The sequence below is a fragment of the Vigna unguiculata genome, chromosome 8 (genome assembly GCF_004118075.2).
Source record: "Vigna unguiculata cultivar IT97K-499-35 chromosome 8, ASM411807v1, whole genome shotgun sequence".
Classification (NCBI taxonomy): Eukaryota; Viridiplantae; Streptophyta; class Magnoliopsida; order Fabales; family Fabaceae; genus Vigna; species Vigna unguiculata.
This window is the reverse complement of record NC_040286.1, coordinates 37,684,817-37,702,255: the sequence shown is the minus strand read 5'-3', so window position 1 is coordinate 37,702,255 and position 17,439 is coordinate 37,684,817. Positions and strand designations below refer to the sequence as shown.

At 33.3% G+C, this 17,439-nt stretch overlaps 4 protein-coding genes across 4 annotated transcripts; all 4 read right to left on the bottom strand.

Annotated features, from left to right (window-relative positions):
• Positions 1 to 297: 297 nt before the first annotated feature.
• On the bottom strand, positions 298 to 5,948 carry LOC114194640 (heat shock protein 90-6, mitochondrial). The gene is made up of 20 exons (XM_028084987.1): positions 5,655 to 5,948; positions 5,167 to 5,355; positions 5,002 to 5,075; positions 4,483 to 4,608; positions 4,312 to 4,405; positions 4,129 to 4,212; positions 3,898 to 4,041; positions 3,681 to 3,794; positions 3,481 to 3,540; positions 3,284 to 3,358; positions 3,084 to 3,188; positions 2,750 to 2,890; positions 2,559 to 2,651; positions 2,379 to 2,456; positions 1,976 to 2,230; positions 1,767 to 1,869; positions 1,419 to 1,593; positions 1,233 to 1,338; positions 1,059 to 1,148; positions 298 to 958 (listed from the first exon to the last, which is right to left on the bottom strand). The coding sequence occupies exons 1-20, from the start codon at positions 5,766 to 5,768 to the stop codon at positions 788 to 790; spliced, it is 2,391 nt and encodes a 796-aa protein (XP_027940788.1). The 5' UTR covers positions 5,769 to 5,948; the 3' UTR covers positions 298 to 787.
• A 1,575-nt stretch (positions 5,949 to 7,523) lies between these two features.
• LOC114193937 lies at positions 7,524 to 8,385 on the bottom strand. The gene has a single exon (XM_028083939.1). It carries the CDS (start codon positions 8,266 to 8,268, stop codon positions 7,726 to 7,728), a length of 543 nt encoding a protein of 180 aa, XP_027939740.1. The 5' UTR covers positions 8,269 to 8,385; the 3' UTR covers positions 7,524 to 7,725.
• Positions 8,386 to 9,846: 1,461 nt separating this feature from the next.
• LOC114195386 (DNA-directed RNA polymerase II subunit RPB7-like) lies at positions 9,847 to 13,043 on the bottom strand. Its single transcript, XM_028085838.1, has 6 exons — positions 12,712 to 13,043; positions 12,260 to 12,425; positions 12,115 to 12,165; positions 11,084 to 11,149; positions 10,896 to 10,964; positions 9,847 to 10,138 (listed from the first exon to the last, which is right to left on the bottom strand). The coding sequence occupies exons 1-6, from the start codon at positions 12,825 to 12,827 to the stop codon at positions 10,076 to 10,078; spliced, it is 531 nt and encodes a 176-aa protein (XP_027941639.1). The 5' UTR covers positions 12,828 to 13,043; the 3' UTR covers positions 9,847 to 10,075.
• Positions 13,044 to 14,087: 1,044 nt separating this feature from the next.
• LOC114194568 (chlorophyll a-b binding protein 215, chloroplastic) lies at positions 14,088 to 15,583 on the bottom strand. The gene is made up of 2 exons (XM_028084893.1): positions 15,314 to 15,583; positions 14,088 to 14,940 (listed from the first exon to the last, which is right to left on the bottom strand). The coding sequence occupies exons 1-2, from the start codon at positions 15,457 to 15,459 to the stop codon at positions 14,289 to 14,291; spliced, it is 798 nt and encodes a 265-aa protein (XP_027940694.1). The 5' UTR covers positions 15,460 to 15,583; the 3' UTR covers positions 14,088 to 14,288.
• Positions 15,584 to 17,439: the final 1,856 nt, after the last annotated feature.

The following is a 17,439-nucleotide window of genomic DNA, read 5'->3' as shown; positions in this document are numbered from 1 at the left end:
AATGCTAATGTGCTTCTCCGTTGAACTTATATATTTCCGTTTAAATATCCGGTAGTAAAAAGGATATAATGACAATAACATAGTTTAAGTAGCACTTTAAGTAATTGAAAAATTTACAGAATAAATACATTTTTTTCAAATAATTTCAGCTAATTATTTTTAACTCAAGTAATTTAAAACACACCTTCCTTCAAGAAGCTAGTATTTTTTATCCATACCTGAATTTATTTAAAATCTATTATTTTTAAATTACACCGAAAATTTGTCCTGAATTATAAAATGTTCAATCACATCACATTACCGTACTAAGTGTTCATCATTCAATTTATTTTGGGTGTTGAAAACGACAATGCATTGACCAAAAAGACAACGCCTTATCTTCAGAAAAAAATTGTAACTTAAATTGTGCCTAGTTGGCAGCCCCCACAACCCAATCTAATAATGGACCACCGCGCAGGTATCAGAGCACAGCAGCAACTGTTCTATGGCAGTCATTCTTATGTCAGATGCTGCCGTAAGAAATCTTTATCTAAATTAATATCGTTTCTTTATCCCAAAACAAAAGAAAAGCTAATTAAAATATGATACTCGGCAATGCTGGATTTTTTTGACTAACTAAACAATCGAAAGGATGAAATTATACGTGCTTCCAGATATAGCATTGCCACACAATTCCTCATGATATCTATAAATGGTTACTACCAACACCCATGTTCTTCAAGAACACAACTTCACCCGTGAGCAGAAGGGAAGGGGAAAAAACAAAAATGTCATCATGACTATCCTCTCACTTCTGACCGCCAGCCTCAGTAGGTTCGACAACCTCAGCTTCTACAGTTTCTGGGATATGGGGCTGCGTTACAGTGGACTGGAACTGATCATTTGTCGACCATTTACCTGTGAGAGCCATACCCATCATCTCGTATATCTTCCCTCCAAGTTGTGCTGGATTATCAGGCTGCACACCAACACGAATCAAAAGATACGACTTAAGGACTTCACGAAGGAAACTTAAATGACATTCATAAAAATAATAATAATATTAAGCATGAGCTCACCGTAAAACCACTGGAAACCAAGGCTGCATCATACAAAAGATCGATAGCTCTGAGGGCATCTTCATCATCGGGATTTGTTTTGTATGCCGCCTGAAAATTACCCATTTGATTGCGTTATCATAATTTTTCAATTTGTAATCATGACGAAGAAATAGGAATTTCCATTTATCTTACATCCAAATTCCTGATAATGGCATGGTCAGGGTTGATCTCAAACACTCTTCTGCTCCTCATGAATTCCAAGCTGGATGCATCACCCATACTCTGTGCCTTCATCAGCCTGCAGCAAGTTTGGTTACATGTTGCACATTGTTACTTAAACGTTCAAAATACAAGATCAATCAAAGAAAAGAGGACAACCTTTCCATGTTTGCAGACCAACCGAATTTCCCAGACACCAGAACACAAGGTGAAGAGCTAAGTCGGTTTGAAATTTGCACACTTGCGACTTTATCTCCCAGTCGTTTCTTGATCCAGTCACATGTTTGGCCAAATTCCTGCTTCATTTCTTTTTCCTTTTCCTCATTCTTATCGCCTGCAGAAACAACAAATGCGTAACAATCTTGAACAATAAAAAACAAAGCTCTGAATTCACAAAATTGTCGACAGTAAGATTTGCCAGAGACTAACAAATAACTGGTAAACTAAATGCGAGTGTTTGTCTAATCAAATTATTGAGATGAAGTTTAGAGAAGAAAGAAGTTAAACCTAGATCCAAGTCTTCTTTGCTAATGTCAACAAAATTCTTTTCCTTGTATGATTTAAGGTTTTGAATGGCAACTTCATCTATTGGATCAATCAAAAACAGCACCTGAAAAATTACATAGCAAAAACACCAATATAAGTATTATTAATTGATAGAAATAAGTACTTAAAAGATACAAAGTTATAAACTCTAGTAAGAAAACAAAGATTACTTCAAGATCCTTCTCCGCAAGTTTCTCCAGGAAAGGTGTGTTCTTCGCACTAGTCACACTGTCAGAAGCAATATAATAAATATCTTTTTGGTCAGGTTTCATGTTCTCAACATATTCATCTAAGCCAATCAGTTCTTCTTCACTTTGGGATGAGAAAAAGCGAAGCAATGGAGCAATACGCTTGTGATTCTCACGGTCTTCAATGCAACCCAATTTCAAGTGTTTGCCAAAGTTCTCCCAGAACTTCTCATAGTCCTGCATACAGAACAAATCAGCCTGTAAAATACTAACAAAAGACTATCCTTTTACTTCTACACCTAAATTTATCCTACATACTCTACAACTTCAGAAACAATAAAAGAAACTGTGTATACAATGAACAATTTTCAGAATAATAATATACCTCTCTGTTCTCACTCATGGATATTCCCAAAATCATGTCAAAAGCTTTCCGAACTAAACGCTTCCTCATAATCCGCACCTTCAAGCAACACGGAAAAAGTTAAGCAAGACACAACTGGTATGATAAAATAGGGATCCAGATGTAAACATGAAGCATATTCACATTGCCCTATCCACTTACTATGCGGCTCTCTTGAAGAATTTCACGTGACACATTAAGTGGGAGATCATTTGAGTCAACAACACCTTTGACAAAGCTTAAGTATCGAGGGAACTGTTCAACAAACACATAATAAGTTCACGATAATACAATTTTGACAATAGCAACAAGCTACTCAAGGTTGTAGAATGTAGATAGCAAAATGGTTATACCAGTTCTCCGTCAAAGTCATCTGAAATGAACACTCTCTTCACGAAAAGTCTTATGTTCTTGGTCTTGGGATTGATTATGTCATCCTTCCCTGAGGGAGCAAAGGCCGGAACGAAAAGTATAGATCTAAATTCTACCTCACCCTGAAATAACAAGCATCATGTGTCAATAAAAATAACCACCAGAATTATTACCAGTAACACTGAATCTCCCCAGGAATGTGGTGAAAACTTTACATTATTAATCTTGTTTTCAGCCGAACTATGAATTTTCGTTAACAAATAAAAGTATCCACTACGCAAAGCAAGGTTGCACTTGAGACCATAAAATCCTTACCTCTGTGGTAAAGTGTGAGGATGCTAATGGCTCCAAGTATTCATTAAAAGTTTTCTTGTAGAATTCATTGTACTCCTCCTTAGTGACTTCTTTAGGATTACGGAGCTGCAAAAATAAAGCAAATTTCACTTCATTCAACTAATAATTTTTTTAAAATATTTATGAATGCAACTCATGAAATTCGAAATCATAAAACTCACCCAGATTGGTTGGGTCTCATTTTCCAGCTCCCAATCCCAGTACTTCTCGACAACAGTTTTAGTTTTCTTCTTTTTCTGTCATGACAATATTTCAAAGTCACTAACCAATGAGTAAATTTGCAGCAGCTAGACAATTACACATTCACGTCAATGAAAATACTGGATTCGGCACATATGCAGAACAATCAAAATGTTACCTCAGTCTTCTCATCTTGACCATCCTTTTTAGCTTCGTCTGTATCCTCGTCAACTTCCACCTAGAATGGGATCAAAATACAATTAAAGCTGAAAAAATCAATACTATAAAATCTAGTGGAGAACGAAATTAACCCAAGACAAGTAATATTCATCATAGATAGTGCTACCAAATTGAAAAGATAAGGATTAGATGCCATACTTCTTTGGTGAATCCCTTTTCCTGCCAAGTGTATATTGGGAACGAGACAAATTGTGAATAGTTTTTCACAAGCTTCTGAATCCGCTCTGGATGAGCAAAACCTTTGTCATCCCTCTGAAGTGTGGCAATGGCCATAATGAAATCACATTTGTAAGATCGGGGAAAAAGAAAACTAAAATAATTACTTAATGTTCAAAAATGATGATTATCAACATACCTTGAGATAAAGTGTAAGACGAGTTCCTCTTGGAATCATCTTCTCAGGATCTGTTTCCTCAGTTATGGTATATGAGCTAGCATTTGCCTCTCCTTCCCAAACATATTGCTTATCAGATTTTGGACTCTTTGTTGAGACAACAACCTTCAAACAACACAAATTGATATAATTACCAAATTAAACAAAAAATGAAAGACCAAGACATATTTACTTTTACACAAAAATTCATACCCGATCAGAAACCAGGAAAGCTGAATAAAATCCCACACCGAATTGACCAATTAAATTGTTGTCACCACCAGCATCCTTGCTATCCTTTTAAATGATAAACATTTGTCAGAAGGTAAATTAAATGAATGCAAAAGCAAATAAAGACAGTAAAATCTTAAAGCATCTTTCAGAAGAAATTAAGACCTTTAAAGCCTTCAAAAACTTTGCAGTTCCACTTTGAGCAATAGTTCCAAGGCAATCAACTAGCTCTTGCCTAGTCATACCAATGCCTGTATCACTGCATATAACATAAGTTGCAGCAATGACTGAGATTATAATAGTATATTAAATAATAATCAAAGTTACTTCTCTTACGTAATAGATATGATCCCATTATCCTTATCAGTTTGAATTCGGATATCAAAATCAACTTCCTCCTTCAACAGTCCAGGTTCTGTTACACTCAGAAACCGCAGCTTATCCAAAGCATCACTTGCATTGCTGTATTAAAAATGTATAGATTAGAAGATTGGGCAACACGCAATTACATACATTCATAATAATCAAGTACATGGATTCTATATTAAAAATTTTAAGTCCCTTCTTAAAAATAGTCTCCTAAAAGGATGAAGGAGAAACTTGAATAATTTATTCAAAACAGATCATGAAAATAATTGTAGTATATCTGCATGAGATCACTTGCCACAGCCAGTATAATATTAATATAGATAAATGTATTCACACCATCTAAACACAAATGCTCTAACAACATAATTGTATATAGGATCACCAGCAAAAACGAACCAATACTACCTCAGCCAAAAAGGTTTCCACACAATAAATATGCAAATAGTAGTAGTACTAAAAAAAATCTACAAGTACGAAAGAACATACCTTATAAGCTCCCTAAGAAACACTTCTTTGTTACTGTATAAACTGTTAACAATGAGGTCCATGAGCCGACTAACCTGCGAATGATGCATATTATCCAAAGTTAAGCTCAAGGCAAACCATACCATACGCACTAGAGAGACCATACAAGATGAAAAACAGCCATACCTCAGCTTGGTATTCATATCTCTCGGCTGGAGGGGAACTAGAAGCAGAAGATTCTGCAGCAGTTGATTCACATCGTCTACCCAAGAACAAATCTTTTCTCAGGTTCGGATGATTTGCAGATTCAATTGTGCTGGATTTGTCCGAGCCCAGAATAGAAAACCATCTAGCTTGGCTGTCCTTCTCGCCGACCTGCTCCTCACAAGAAAAACAAAAAGGGACACACAAAAGCCGACAATATTTAAAAATGGTTGCAACACGTGTTTGTTATCCCAGGAACATCAGATAAACTAACACCACACAATCCATCAACGTTCTTCTACAAATATAGTATGTCTGTCCGGAATATTATAAAAACAAACATAATCACTAACAGAAAAATATACAACCTGGCTACCGAGGCAAACATGAATAGCAAGCTAGGGATTATGACATGAAAAATCAAAACGAAGAGCAATTCGCAAAGGGAGAAAGGTAAACGAAATGGGTACCTTAGTTAAATGAGAAGAGGAAATGGGAGCAAGCACGTCCCTTCGAAGTGCGCCGCCATAGCGCAACAAGGCGGAGACGGATGATGAGCGAGCAGTGGTGGAGAGTCTGTGCATAGTGAATTGATGAGAGAAAGAAGAGGTGAGAGAGGAAGATTGTAGCCACAAGCACGATAGAGAAATTGAGAAAGTTTGGTTAAGCAGGGAAATGGTAGGGTTTTAGAAGGGTTTTGATTTGGTTGTGTTCATCAAAATATGGAGTTCGAAGCTTCTGGATGCTACTAGTTTCCGACACTTCGCTCTAAGTTATTTATTTCCCTTCTCGGATTTTTGACCGGTTATTTCTTAAAATACTTTTTATTTATACTATTATAAAAATACACCTTTAACTAGCTTTTTTCATCTTTTAATTAAAAAATTTAATATATGTGTATTTATATTTTTAATATACGAAAAAATATATTTTTTTTATTTTAATGAATAATTAATTAAAAAGAGAAAAACAATATATTTAAATATATAATTTTATGAAAATAGTATTAAATAAATTATGTAGCCAAAAAATTATTTAATTAACTTTAATTTAAAAAAAAATAATTATTCATTTTTATTCAATGAATAAATAAATTATCTTTTATTTGTAAAATAGTAAAATTATGTGATTAAAAAATAGCACAAAATGAAGTTAAAGTTATTTGTGTCTCTTCTTTGTATATAAGTAAATAAATAATATTTTATTTGTTTAATAAAATAAATAATTGACTAATTTTCTCTATTTTTAAATATTTAAATAAATTTTCTTTAGAACTAAATGTTAAATAATTTTTTTATTATTATTTTTACAAAACTATACATACATCTTTTTAAATTATATTATTTTTTGTATTTTTTAATAAATTATTTATAAAAATAATAAAATTATATATCTTTAACATTGTTTTATTTTAAATAATAAAAATATAAATATACACGTTTGCGACGTACGTATTGTCCATCGATACTTATGTAATGATGGTGTAAAACTAGTTTGTAATGTTAATTATTGTTGCAAATCCTTGTAATTTGTAATTAAGTGCTTAAAAGATTATCCATATTCTTTCATCATTGAAGAAATCATCATAAATAAATATATATTCACATTTTTCTTAGTGAAAATTGTTTCAAACTCAAAAATATTGTCGAATGTTTAAATTTTTTCATTAGAAATCAACAATATGACATGTAGTATATTTTCTACCTTCAATATCACGAGAAATATAAGTTCAAGAAGCCACCTTGAGATACTGCCAAATACATAAAGAGCATAATATAATTGTCGTGTTTGTGTGTCTGAACGCACGTGTTTAGATGTATATAAGTGCGTGATTTGATATTTGAGTACAGCATGATGCATTCATGTCTTTGCATATTTCACAAAAAATATTTTGATACATATAGCAATTTTTTTAAGTTTTAAACGTAAATAATAATAATATGTAACGAGAATGGTTAGCCTTAAAAGTAAAAGCTGATTTTTTTTTATAATTTCAATGAAATGCTGGAATATCGGACTAATATAAATGGATCAAATTTTCAATCTTATGCAAGATTAGTTATATGAGTATAAATCACTAAATTATAACTCAAATGCATGTAAGTTAATGTTGATAGAACAGAAGTATGTAAATTGAATTCACACGAACATAAAAGATTGTTTTTTAACATGTACGAGCTGCACAATAACTCATATTGTACATTATTTTTTCAGAAAAACAATATAACATCTGATGAAAACAAGAATCTGCGAATTAACTATGGAATTAGGTTATGTTTTTTCTAACATGCAACCCCAAAATACCATTTTCTGGCCTATGAAAAACGATGTTACTGTTGTTTAAGGAAGTCCATATACAATTACGAATTTCATATGTTACTCACATACTTTCCAGCGACAAAATGAAGCATAACTGATACAAATTCTCCTTGATTACTGATACAAAACGATGCAGAACACAGGGTTATATTATTATACATCTATAAAGGTACTAGGGAAGGAAGCAGAGAAAAGTAGTAGTAGTAGTAGCAGTAAACATATTTACAGATGAAGAGAAGTATCAACTTCTGAGGTATCAAAATTTCGTGATGTTGGTGATCCCTGAGGCCATAAATTGGAGGATGGGGGTGGTTTCATGTTCATGGTGTTGTGATCACCTTGTGTGGTGAAGTTGAGGCCAAGAGAAAGAGAATCATGGAGAATTGGCCTATGAAGAGGAGGCACCATTCTTGGCTGTTGTTGATGTTGTTGGTGTTGTTGATGTTGTTGATGATGATGAGAGTTTTGTGATGAGGGATTCTGCATAATAGATGAAGAAGTGCTCTCAGAAGACAAGAGTTTAAGGAGTTGCTTTCCCTCTCTTCTTTCTTTGACCTTCTCCAACTGTCTAAACCTTTCTTGAAGAAGAGCAATGGAGGAGTTAACAGTGGTAGTAGGATCATTACCTTGCCTACCCATTTGGCAGTGAGTAAAATATGAAGTTGGGGTGTTCTTTATATTTTGGTGGGGTTTGGAATGAAGTGGCTTGGAAGTGCATGTATAGGAGATAATCATTTTTAGCTGTTCATAGTTTATTTTTTTCATTTGGGTGCATGTTACTGATTCCTGATGATAGCAACAGAGATTAGAATCGACTGGTGTTGGAGAAGATGCCAAGGAGAAAAATGGTGAAAGTTAGTATAGGAGAAAAATGTGTGGCCAAAGGGACTTTTTGAAGGAGGAAAAGGGTGAGAGGTAGAGTCCAAAATGATGATGCAGAGTAGCATTTGGAAGGGAGTATTGTGGAGAATAAATGGTTAGGTAATGCAATGCTTATCTGGGCTTGTCAATTTTAGCCACTGTTTGCTTAGGAGAAGATGGTACTTCTTTGTTTGATCTTGTTGCTATAATTCCCCCTTTTTTAATACCCTTTAACTGTTGAATGTGCTATTCTTGTTTTGGAGCTCGAAGGAGACAAAAGGAATAGAGAAGGAATATTTTTGGACTTTGCCATCAATGATTAAATTACTCCTAATGCACTGTTCATCAAGGAAAGACATAGGACCAACTCACTCTACCGTGTAACAATAAGGTTTCTTTAAAATACCCTCTAGCTACTTTTTTAGACTGTAGATTTAGTTCTAATTAATTTCCACAATTTTTCCTTCTGGATTCTGGATTGATGGAATGCCATAAAGGTTAGTTTTGTCTAATTTGAACGTGACAAGTTTCTAGTTTCATGTCTCATTTTTCCCGTGTAAAAAATTTCTTAGATACATGAGAGTGTAACTTGGTAGCCTGGGTTTCTTACATAGAAGTTTCTTTGGAATGAATTTGATTGCTTCTTGACCAAATATTGAGGTGTTTGTTCATCATTTTTCTGTTTTTTGTAACAATGTGAGTTTGAGAGAAAGTTTTATCCCACGTTCTCTTCAGTATATTGCACCTTACTGTATAGGAAAACGCAAATTGACGTTTGAAAGCTTTCAATACAATCCTAATACACCCTCATGAATGTGAACAAGTTGAGTGGAACTAACAGTGTATATTCATGATGAGATTAACTTTAAAGATGGGATATTTTATGCAATTTGAATGGTTGTGGTCCTGTAGAGTGTCAACTTGGTGCTATGCACCAATCGCAATGTCTTAGCATAGATTAGTGATTTGTTAAATGATTTTATATGGGTTGATTTGACTTGTAAACTTGGCTAAAACGAGGAGGTTAAGTGTTAGAAGACAAGCAATGCAATGATTGTGTCTCTTAAATTTGAGTAGCAATTAAAGGACGAGTACTAAGATGGCTAGTTCAGTTGGATGCTAAAGTAGGATATAAAAACTTTACTTAACTTTTAACTGTATATAACTTTGTGAATTATTGGGAAAATATGTTTTAAATTTCTGCTCTTAAGCGGGTCAGAATAGTTTTAAATCTTACTTTATGGAAGATTTTATAAATAATAGGGTGGTAGCTGCATAATGCAAAATAACAAAAAATAGAATAAAAAACAGTTTTAGTAAAGAACAATGCTACTGGCTTGTGCCTAAGGGTAGAGAAACTCTACATCACAAATTCCAAGTATAACAAGTTTTTGAAATACGTCCGTTTAGTAAAGGTAAGTCCTCGAAATATTATTTTGATGAACTACATTCAATCTCAATAGAAGTTTGTTTGAGACAAAATTGAAGATGGGTACCGTGATTCTACTAGAAAATCCCAGAAGAGTGATCTATTTATAATAATAATAATAATGATGATGATAAAATGATAACAAAATAACTACTACTATTTTCAGGAGAACTACTTCTAAGGATACATTGAACTTATCTAAACACGACAACTTATGCTTGTTAGAAAAGTAACAATCATTAAATGCTCCTATTTTCAACAGAATGGCATAGTAAGGGGTGTTTAAACTGTTGTAGGATCGTTGATCACACCCAGAAAATCATCTTTTATGGTACCTATGCAGAACTGCAAAAAGAACAAATTATGCATTATCAGAAAAACGGGTTCTAGAACACATTGAAACTGTAAATCAGATGAACATTCAATATCCAAATTGTAAAAGCGATTTGTATCTCTGTACTTGTCATTTTAAAAACTGAACAGTGGCAGAGCTCATATCTATAGCCAAAGAACCAAAGAGAAGGAAAACATGGCTAAGCATGTGCAGTAGTATTAAAACTTCGTTAGCCAGCATGCAACTGGAGAATTTGTGATTTCAATTTTCTCACAACTTTTAGAAATGAAGTAAAGCTGCACCATGGAATTGTCACGATTCTTGCAAACCAAAGAAATATATTTCAAATTTATAACTCCCTCAGGGTAGCTAGAACTTTGCAAATAAGTTTTGAAATGGATGAAGTTCAATAGTGATAAAAGAGTTGCAAAAGAGTAAATTACAAGAAAACCAAGTAAAAACTACCATCCTAGAGATGTAAACACATAACGGCTTTCATGATATGCACAAATACTACTGCTAAGCCGGTGCATGAGCTAAACATTAGAATTAGCAAAAATCAGTGGCTCTTTTGGGAAGAATTCGTAATAGTATAGAAAATTTGCAGAGAAACAAAAAGCTACATCTGCTACAGAATGCTTTTCGATTTATTCAAATTTCTCAAAGCAGAATTTAGGATAATGGTGATGGATCTTGACATATACATATACATATATACATACACATATATATTCATATGTACATACACACACATATATATATTCGTACAATTTCAGTAGCATCCACTCGAGTCCCTATTATCTTTAGTCTCACTTCACTGTCCTTTTGAATCTTAACCTGCAAAAGACAAAATTGATAGTAAAAATAATCATAAAATGAAAAACAAATGGCAACAAATAAAAAAGAAACAAATTTCTCTACAGTTTAACATTATGGAAGTTATAAATGATACATACCGATCCATCTGAAGTAGTGTAATTTGGCATGTCTCCAGCCTGGAACTCCATATCATCCGGAATCAACTAATAGGAAAAAAAAAAAGGTATCTTAATAAACAAAAATTATATAAAAATGTACGAGTAACAAGATAAAAAATTTTAATTGCAATGAAATGACAGAGACTGTTAAATTAATTTTAAGAAAATAGAAAAGGAACAGAAAATAATCCTTGGTAATTCTAAACACTGCAGAGATATAACGATTTGAGAAGGTAAAATAAAGAGAGTTCATTGAGATCTTGAATTTAAGATGGTTTGCATGTCTACAATCATCACAGTATAAATTAAACTAGTTAGTAGTAGCAAATAGCAAATAAAAAGATGAAGGCAAAAAATTCTAGCGGAATCCAAACTCCCATTACAGTTTAAAACTTGCAAAATAGCCCTTTTGATTCCTTACAATGAACCAGTCAAAACATACAGACTGAGATAAACTGCGTATTTGGATCATCTTTGGACACTCCTCAGTTTATCACTGCAAAACACTCCCATAAGAACAACTTTGAGGAGGCATAACATTAACCCATGCTGCATAAGTACAAATACAAGTGTATGACAAAGACAACATCCAATATGCAAATACATGACATCAAATACAATAAATTAAGAAAGAGTTATGATAATATATATTATATAATATTTTATAAAATATACATTTAAATGAATTTATGTACACCGGATCATCCTATCCTAGCCCAAGATCCTGGCATTCTCACTCTCCTAATTCCCTATGGTGATAATTTTGCGTTTCCACGTACTTTTGAGTGGGGTGGAGAACCCAAAACCTCACTCATAATTTTGCCTTCCAATGGCAACAATAATAAATGACAAATACAATTTTAGTGTTCAAAATTAAAATACTAGGATAACATTCCAATTACAGGAAAGCACATTTTTACTATTCAAAATGAAGAACAACACTAACAACCTCTTAGATATAACATGTAGATAATAGAGATCATTTCTCCGATTATAGAAGACAAACTTACGTGGTTTGAGACAAAGATTTGGACAGATCCAGCTTCACCAAAAAATCCCATCTGTACAAACATAACTCAACAATCATAAACCACAATCTCCACTGGTTAGAGTTACATAGTTTAATTACTCTAAAGAGAAAGGAATTGCATAAACCTTGTTCACCATGGTAACAACAGCTTCTACGATCTCCCCCTTAAATGGTCTGAAGACAACACACCGGTACTTAACAGGAAATGTCACATACCCTGTCCCATCACGAATTAATCCTTTCCCTACGTTTTCAATCCCCGTAACTGCCACCACAAATCCATGTCGACCACTGCATAATAGTTGAAAATCCAAATGTTATATTCATCCAAGGTTCAAATCAGTCACTTACGGATAAATACTTTCCTCTGATCTAAATTATATACTGTTCAATCAAATGTACAATAAAATTTACTACAATAACTTGTATAACTGGGTAAAACTACAACATGCCATTTTCAACCACTATTTTGCAATTCCCTAATAAAAAAAATTATTACATATTTCCTCTTCTTTCACATTTTAGCACAACTCATTTTCTAGGAAAAGAATATTGAAAGAATCTTAAGGGGAATCACCTACAAGTGCCTTCCACGTCTTTCATCAATTTGGAAACAAGATTATCACGAAGGTTACGACCAAAGTATCGTGGATGGAGCTGCATATTTCGCTCCAGCACTATGTGGAAAAACATTTTCGTGTTACTTCTTTTCCAACCCTTTTTGCCCAATCTGATCCCTTACTACTGCCACAAAAACACAGAATAAGAATGGATTTGGAAAAATACAATTGAAAAAGATAAAACTGAAATGCATTCAATCAAATGGCATCTAGGAATTGGCAACTCCGCGGGGGCGGAACCGATGCACTATTTCCGCCCAAAAATTTTACTCTGTTCAGGACCCTGTAAATCTTCCTATTTTCAATATATCAATATTTTTATTTTTATTTTTTAATTTTAAAGAAAATTATTTAAAAATAAACCTTAAAATATATTTTATCCATTCATCAAGCAATATCTATATATATATATATATAGAGAGAGAGAGGCTCTCCTCAGTTTATCACTGCAAAACACTCTCATATGAAACATTTGTGTCATAATACATAATAGAATATATATATAACACAAACAAATAAACTGGCATTATTTAGAATTATCATACAACTCATAAAATAAAAATTGTACATAATCACACCTTTTCACACCACAATCATCACTTAATTAATATTATTCAATAATTAAATCATTTAATCATTATCACATACTATTTTCAGAAGACTCTTGCATAGTAAACTCCTTCATTATACTATATTTACTCACACAAAGTTACTAGTAAGAACTAAGTTTTACTTATATGACATATAAATTCCTTACTACTGGTTACTTTTTTTTATATTTTAATTTAATGGTGTGTTTGGATTATTCTCCAAGTACTTTCAAAATAAACAATATATGGTTATCACTCCCAAAATTAAATTTTAACAAATCGCTTATCCAAACATGCATCAATTTGTTGCTTTACATCCTCTTTGGCACCAATCATAAAGAAGAAAAGAATTACGAAAGAAATTGGTAAAAAATAAAGTACTCTTGCTCATGATTTGATCTCACAAAGAAATGGCAGATCTAAAAAACTATCTAAATTCTATGCTATTTGCATTCTTTCCAAATGAGCGAAGAAAGTGGTAAGAAAGTGTATGCTGTTCTCTTATTTAGAAATCATAGTTTCAATCCTCTTTCACTGACTATAATATTTCAGCATTTAGATAACAAAAAGATTCATTCTTAAAATTCTTTTATGTTTTTAATCTCAGCTTTGAATGCTACGGTGTACTTGGTACATCACTGATAGATTCCTTGAACATGGTTATGGTTTTAATGTATGAACCGATTAACATTTAGGAAAAGTATGTTCAGTTCAGGCTGTGAGGAAAATAGAAAACCATATAATTAACACACACTAGTCAAGAGTTTGATATTTCAGGGATCCAAATTTGTAATATATAACTGTTCTCATACAGATTCTTCTGCTACACACTGTGTAGTTACATCAGCGAAATTTGAGTTAAACACAAGGGAAAAACTGCAAACATGAGCAGAAGCTTGCATTGCATTGCATTGCATCTAAGAAGGCACAACAAGTTGACATGCTCATTGTCCAGGGGTAAAGTTGGTGGCATAAGCCCAAGCATTGTTGGCAACAGGGTCAGCAACATGGTCGTAAAGGTTCTGAATAGGGCCCTTGCCAGTGACAATGGCCTGAACAAAGAAACCAAACATGGAGAACATAGCCAAGCGACCATTCTTGAGTTCCTTGACCTTCAACTCCGCGAATGCATCAGGGTCATCAGCAAGACCAAGAGGGTCAAAGGCACCACCAGGGTAGATAGGGTCTAGCCCTTCACCAAGAGGTCCTCCTCCAACTCTGTAACCTTCAACAAACCCCATAAGCACAACCTGCACAGCCCAGATGGCAAGAATGCTCTGAGCATGGATTAGGTTTGGGTTCCCCAAATAGTCAAGTCCTCCCTCAGAGAAGATCTGTGCACCAGCCTTGAACCACACTGCCTCACCGAATTTCACACCGTTCTTCTCAAGAATCTCAGGGAAGGTGCATCCCAGAGCACCAAGCATGGCCCATCTGCTGTGAATCACCTCCAACTCACGGTTCCTGGCAAAGGTTTCTGGGTCAGCTGATAATCCAGCTGTGTCCCATCCGTAGTCACCGGGGAATTCACCAGTCAGGTATGATGGAATCTGCTCAGAGAATGGACCCAAGTACTTGGGACGGTCAGGGCCATACCTGTTTTCCACAACCACACCCCATGCAAAATCAATCAGTCATTTCCTCAAACAGATAGCCAACATAGTGTTTATCTTCACAATGCTTGCATAATCACTGGTTTTCTAGTTAACCCTAGTTGTTCAGTACAATACAAAATACAAATCCAGTTCTATAGATTCTCTTGTGCTGTGTTCTTTTATCACAATTAGAGTTTGACATTCAATGCAGACCCTTATAGGGTAAACTAGTGAGGCAAAACAACACCAAAATCATGAAAGCTTGTAACTTTAGTATTATTATACTAAAACCGATCATAACTAGTAATACCAGATACTAACATTTTGTAGTATAACAAGAAGGGTGCATGGATGAATGAAATTGGAGCACTTACCAGATGCTCTGAGGAGCACTCTTGACGGTGCGGCGCATGCTGGTGCGACCTTTGCCGGAGCCGCCGGTCTTGCGGACGAACTCATTGACCTGCTTGAGAGCAGTTTGACCAGCGAATGCTGATTGCTGGAAAGCAGTGGTGGCCATGGCTGTGTTGTGTTGGCAAAGGTCTCTTCTTTCTTTGGTTTTGTGAGTGTGTTGTGGAGAATGAAGAAGGGTTCTGCAATTGTTTATAGAAGGGTGAGAGGGGCCATGGTGGAAGTGGCATGATATTGTGGATGAGGATATGCACAACTCAGCAACACTTCATTGGTTCTGGATATGGATGTGGATTCTCATGCTGATATTTTGTGCTGCTAAACTGTCTCTGCTTCTGCCACGTGGAAGCAAAGATCTTCTTCGTTGGATGTTTTCGAGAGGGTTAATGTAAGCCACAGAAAAAGGGTCCACACCAATGTCTGAGAAATCAAAATTAAAAATATCATCTTTTAATTGCAGATAGTTTGGGTTGGGTTGGGTTCGTTCTACAGTGTGAACCCATGACCCATCACATTCTTTTTCTTCTTCTTTTCTTTTCAAAGAAAACAAATTACTGAGAATCTGAAACCACAAACAGAATACTCGGCTACGAAGAGCTCAAGGTGGCAGCTCAATTCTGCTACATTACAAATTTGGTTTATGTGGGAATTAGAACATGGTACTTTGGAAGAGATATTGACCTCTTTTGCTTCGTCTGAAAACTAAAAAAAAGTTAGCTTTAAGCAAACAGTTAAAAAAAAAGAGTGGGAAAAATCACAAATGAATATCATTGAAAACTGTTTGAAAATAGAGAATTTAGTTTTATATGTAAATGTTGTAAATCGTGTATGAAATGAGAACAAATGCTTGAAGTTTTAGTTGGAAATTCATGATATTATAGGTTTTTTGGTTAATCCTATTTATAATTGAAAAGGACAATAATTTCATAACTTCCATTTTGACTTCTATTTTTTATTTCTAACGCAATTTAGTGTGTATTATTGATTAATATATCATTATCTTCTCTTTTAGAAGAATCAATGATCTACACAAAATTACATCAAAGATAAAAGATGAATGTAAAAAAATAGAATCATAATATAATTTTTCAATTGAAGAAGGAGTTTAGATTCTAAACTTATTTTTTTTGTATTGTTTGTTTTTAAAATGTACTAAATTACTAATATAGATATTTTATTAATATATTTTATAACATGAACATACATGTATAACATTGCATTTTGAAGAAATATTATAAGGAAAACACGAAATACTCAATAGTAAATCTAAATTCTAAAATAAGTTGTAATTAGATGAGAATTAGAAAAAAACAATTAAAGCACATCAAATAAGGTTAAAAACATCACAAATACTGTTGAAAATTTCTGTTTAAACCTTCAATACAAATTTTAAATAAGATTAAAATGAACAACTTAGATAATCAATAGAAAAAAATGTCAAAATTATTGCCATTTTCTATAAAATAAGTAATGCATTTTTTAAATTATTTATTATCGGATTTGCTAATCTATGCATTAAGTGCATAAGATTGCTTTTAAATGCCTATTTTAACAAATCAAAATCTTAAGAAATAATGAGTATTTAAATGATGTTTTTTATTATAACTAATATCAATCTTAATTTGGTGACCCTCATTCTAAGTTCCGTATTATATTTCTTCTTTTTAATTCTTCATCATTCAATTTGCTTCCCAAAGCCCAGCTTTATTTTCGTGTTCCTCATCAGATAAAATACCAAAACAGCTCGATTTTTTTAAACACGTCATTTTTCATAAAGTTCATTATTTCATCTTAAACTGGGTGAAGTGAAAAAAAAAATCTTAAAATGTCAAATTTAATAAAAAAAACCTTGCAAAAGTTATCGTATAGATCAGCATTAAAAAATAAAGTTGTGATGAAATATTTTATCAACTATTTCAATGATAATCCCAATTTTAAATAATAATTTAGTAAATTTAAAATACAGTAAAGGAAATGAATTTAAGATAGACAAACTAAAATCTACAAAATTGCAATGGAAGCATCACTTAAAATATTTACTATTTTTAAAAATTTTGGTTCTTTGAAAAAGACTTTTACAAGCTCTAAT